Here is a 4746-nt window from a genome sequence, read left to right on the forward strand (position 1 = left end):
CGGTGACTGCTAGAGCTTTTAGTGTTTGTTGATCTCACTATTTCACACCTCTCACAACCAGAGGCCTGGCGCATGCCCGACTCATGTTTCGAACACATATACCCAAACATCTTTGGTGAACCCGATGCAAAACGAGCCGGGGTGGGAGGTAAAGATGGAGAACTTGAAGTAGATGATGAAGTTGATTGAAGAGTTAAGTGCAAATGGTTTTGATGATAAGTCAACAGTTCTAGATTTTTTGAGGATGCTTTAATTGGTTCAAGGATCTCTGCTTGAAATGGAGACCATAAAGAAGAAAAATCAAATGGATGAATCTTTGGATGCAGCTTTAGATGCAGTATACGACGAGAGACGAGTCTTCGATGGATGTGATCTAGAAGGTTACCTAGAGTGTTATGGGAGAGAAACCAAGTTAAGATGGATACCAGAAAAGTTTATGATCATATCTTTTGAGCAGTTAGTGAGTTCAGATTTGAAGGAGCAGATTCAAAAGGTTACCAAATCCTACAACGACGACTAGGAATACTTCAAAGAATCTATTGTGCAAGTAAGCTATGAGCATTATGCAAGCTATCACAAGAACATAGTCCAACTCTACCAAACTATGCAGATATTTGAGGACAAGTACGATCAAAATTAGAAGCTGTGATTGATGAGTGTAATGTACAAGATGCTACCTTCTTATAAGCTAATGATGAAGACATAGTTAAAGCTGTGTATGGATGTTGGGTTTTGCAGATGCCTTGCATGAGGTAGAAGTCTTTGAGGGTGAGGCTTTACAGCCTCAAGATACACATGGTGAATTTTGCAAAGAGCTTATACAGGCAGTACAGGAGGAAAGGAAATCAGGGGATCAAAAAAACAAATTGGTTGATTCTCAAGAAGAAGTTGTGCAAGTGAATGAGCATGAAGACTCGGTTACAATTGATACTTTTACTATTGAACCAAAATTAGAGCAAAATTTTTTTGGTACAGATTCTACCATAGAGTTGATTGATGATATAGATGCTATAGGTCAAGGCTGCAATTAAGAGCAGCAGGACCATAGATTTGGGTATACCAAATTTTCCAAATTTGGATATACCAGATTTTGAGGACTTGGTTAAGCAAGAGAATGTGTTTGAAGATCTACAAAATGTTGATTCAGAGGGGGTGCAGGCTCCTTCATTGACAAGTTGTTATGAAGCCGGGCTACCAAAGTGGAAAATTGATCTTGAATGTGATGTTGATGATTCAAAGGGGGTGCAGACTCCTTCTTTGACAAGTTTCTGTGACCCAGAGCTACCAATGACGCAAACGGATCCTAAATTTGCTAATGATTTAGAAAGGGAGAAAACCTCTTCTCTATCAAAAATTTGTGACACAGAGCTCACACTATGGCAAAATGATCATGAACTTGATTATGCTGATTCAGAGGGGGTGCATAGTGAAGTGCAATCTCTTGGTGTTGAATATGATTGGTTTCATTGTGCCGATGATACAAACAGGACAGTAGATGAAATTTTCAATGTGCATGCTGAACTTTGTGCTACAGAAGTGCAAAGATATTTGGAAGAGGGTGAAAGACTTTAAGAGCAATTTACAGCAAATGTATTTAGTAGGGGATTTAACATTTGCGAGTTTTTCATTTCAAGTTTTTTTGACAATTTTAGCAATCTTTAGAGTTTTTTTAACCAAATATGTTTCATAGCATAAAGTATCTATTTAATGTGATTTTCAATCGTCATAAGACTCCATATATGTGTGGTTGACGGAGAGAGAAAGTATAAATTCTAGAGAGATAGTATTTATGTGAGTTACCATTGGAAGAAGGATCATAAATCCTTGAGAGAGAGAGAGTGTGACTTCTCTTCTAGAGAGAGAAAGTAAAATCATAGAGTTGTATATCACTACGTAGAGAGAGAGAGAGAGAGCATAACGACGTGAAAATGTAAAAAAATAAAATCACCATTTGACAACTCATGCCATTAGAGTCAAATATGCTCGCAACGCATGTGATCAGAGTCAAATAATCCACAGTATATAATCATGCGATAAAGTAAAAAATCATGCAAAATAGAGACAACACTATTTTCAGAGTTAGAGACATCCCAGATAGAGACAATACTATTTTTTCCAAGCGTGAGCTTTTTGAAACAACGTAAGTTTAAGGACGTAAGTACATTCGCTAAACTACCACAGGATAAGATCAAAATTAGAGTACAAAAAATAATAGTCGCCATAAATGTAATGGTCACTCTGAAAGGCAAGTAATTTGCTCCCAAATAGCTTGCACTCACATTGCTGGTAATCACAATCAAGTGGCCAGTGCATACCAAACCAGCTGTAATCAAATGGAGGGAGAAATACTCCTTGGTTGTCCAAGAATAAAAGCGATGTCCATTGGTGAGAGGGTTGGCTGATGAATAATCATGTGCTCCTTAGGTTCAAGTCCGAGCACTTTTGTGTACACATAGTACATATGTTTACATGCCAAAAAGGATTTGTTGGTATTCTCTCGCTTTTGAAAATTCGGACACGTATATGTTGGACTCTATTTTATATGAATCTCATAACTATTTTCAGTGAGAACTCGAAAAATTACATGCTCTTGAAACCTTTTCACTTCATCCAAAAATATAATTGTCATACTATTACATGCTTCCAATTTCTTCATGGCCTCTTTAGAGATTCCATGCCTCCACTTTTTCTTCTTTGAGCTGCCACCACCTTCTTTGTAGTCGCCAGCAAGAGGTTTTGGATTTACCATTGAATTCTCTGTCCAAAATCCACTCTGATGCAGCGCGGCAAGTTCCTGTGTGGAGATATCTATCCCTCTTTCTACTGGCCAAACATTTGGAGCAGGAGGTAAATCTTTGATTTGTCTTTTGATTGATTGAGTATGCAAAATATCATGATTACAAAACCATAACCATTGCTCAACTGTTTTACCCTTGAACATTCTTTCGGACCATCACTCTCAAACACATTGTTTCTTTGAGATGACAAAGGTGTGGTTGTTTCTTTTTTAGATTCAATATCATCATCAGTGTGACTAATTTGCAGCGGAATGTTAGAAATACCTGGTCCTTGGGTATCAAACTTGATTTTTTTTTGTCGACCGCGATGGTTTTGTTGCTTAGATTCCATGACATATTCCGGCCGATGGGAGCTACTTGTTCCTATTCTGCCCCTCTTTTTGTGTTGTACTGTTTCTTTGTCTCCATGCAAAATTGGCTGCGCATACATGGGAGTCCCTACAACAACCTCCTGTAATAGATGGGCCACGTTGATTGGAGTTGGAGTTTGCTGAGATTCAACTCAAGAAAGCAAGGTCTCCATTGTGGGACCCATTTCTATATAACGCGCAGTAGTATATCCCAAACGCTTTCCACATTGAATATATGAGTTTATAACATCTGTTACACATGCATCATACAATGATATTTTTCTCTTTCCACCTTCACCCGCTAACCAATTAGCATATACACTTTCTGATAAATTAACATTGGAAATTTGTGACCGCTCCCACGGACTTAGACCACCCTATGAAATTCAAAAAAACATGAATTAAAATTTATAAATTTCATTTATGAAAAGCTTATAAATTTTTCTAAAAATATAGATTATCATAAAGGTACTTACATCTGTTCCAATTCCTCTCCAGTGTGAAATTTGTTGCTCCCACCATTTAAACCATCTGCTCACTCTTGTGATGCTCTCTGTAGATAGATGCTGTCTCCACCATTTTTGAATTGAAAGTGCCTTTTGAGATGCAAGTACAATGGTCTTACAAGATCTCCATTCCTCACACATATCAATGTGTTGATTTGTTAGATGTTGAGGTATCCACTTTTTAGCATATTTGTGGAGACTCTGCTCCCAATGAAATAAGCATGACCGTTCACATCCCTCCATGATATTATCTGTCCCGCCATTGAAGACTATTCGAATAGCATTCCAATTTGCACCAGCTTCATCAGACATAAAACCTGCAAAGTCAACTGCACCATGACCGTCCTTTTCCATTGTTGAATTAAGGTTCTCCCAAAAAATAACTTGAGTCTTTGCATCCTCCTCTTTAGTTTCACATATAGCAATTATTTGTAGTGATCGTATGCTGCAAGATATTCAACATAAACATTTTCACACATCTTCTTTTATTTAATGATAAAAAAATGCGAGATATTTAAATACTTAAAGATTACCTTGGATCATAAACTGAGCATGACATTGTTGCCCATCCATCTATTCTATGGGTAAAATCAAAATGTACCCACGCATTTCTCAAATCACCAGTTTCAGTTCTTTTCATTCGCTTTACTAGATCAATCCCAGAACCTGGTTCTTTAGTGGACATTTTAAATAGGAAGCACTTGTCATCCTCTTCACCCTGTCCAGAAAATCTACTCCAATGAAAAAAAGGAAACATGCACTTTTTTTAAAGCAATAAAATATTATCATATCCATCCCCAATAACAACACCTTGACTCTTCCTCTCCTTTGAAACAATTGAAGAAAACCTACATGATGCATCACAAGAAGGCTAAATTCAAAATAGTTAAAAAATTAACAAATTCAAGGAACAAAATTGAGTTTCTCTTACCCTTTGGTTTGAACCAGTGGCATCATTTCTTCCAAAAAATCAGTGAATTGTACATCGGATGTAACTTCAGCTTCCTCACCAATCAAGGAGTGAAGAACAAGTTGTTGAGCCACCAACATTTGAATTTTTCTTGGGCCACCCTTTTCTATTTTTAGTACTGC

General features: G+C 37.3%; 1 protein-coding gene across 1 annotated transcript in view; it reads right to left on the reverse strand.

Moving 5' to 3' along the window:
* Positions 1-2426: 2426 nt before the first annotated feature.
* Positions 2427-4746, reverse strand: part of LOC147443733 (uncharacterized) — a 3546-nt gene continuing 1226 nt past the window's right edge. The window contains exons 1-4 of the mRNA XM_086527720.1: positions 4586-4746; positions 4188-4502; positions 3625-4099; positions 2427-3525 (exon numbers count right to left, since the gene is read on the reverse strand). The exon at positions 4586-4746 is cut by the window's right edge and continues 1226 nt beyond it. Of these exons, the coding sequence (XP_086383846.1) occupies positions 3301-3525; positions 3625-4099; positions 4188-4411 (924 nt within the window). The 5' untranslated portion in view covers positions 4412-4502; positions 4586-4746 and the 3' untranslated portion in view covers positions 2427-3300. The remainder of the gene's footprint in view (positions 3526-3624; positions 4100-4187; positions 4503-4585) is intronic.

Source organism: Adiantum capillus-veneris, chromosome 13 (assembly GCF_014529385.1).
Source record: "Adiantum capillus-veneris isolate H3 chromosome 13, ASM1452938v2, whole genome shotgun sequence".
In the NCBI taxonomy this organism is placed as follows: Eukaryota; Viridiplantae; Streptophyta; class Polypodiopsida; order Polypodiales; family Pteridaceae; genus Adiantum; species Adiantum capillus-veneris.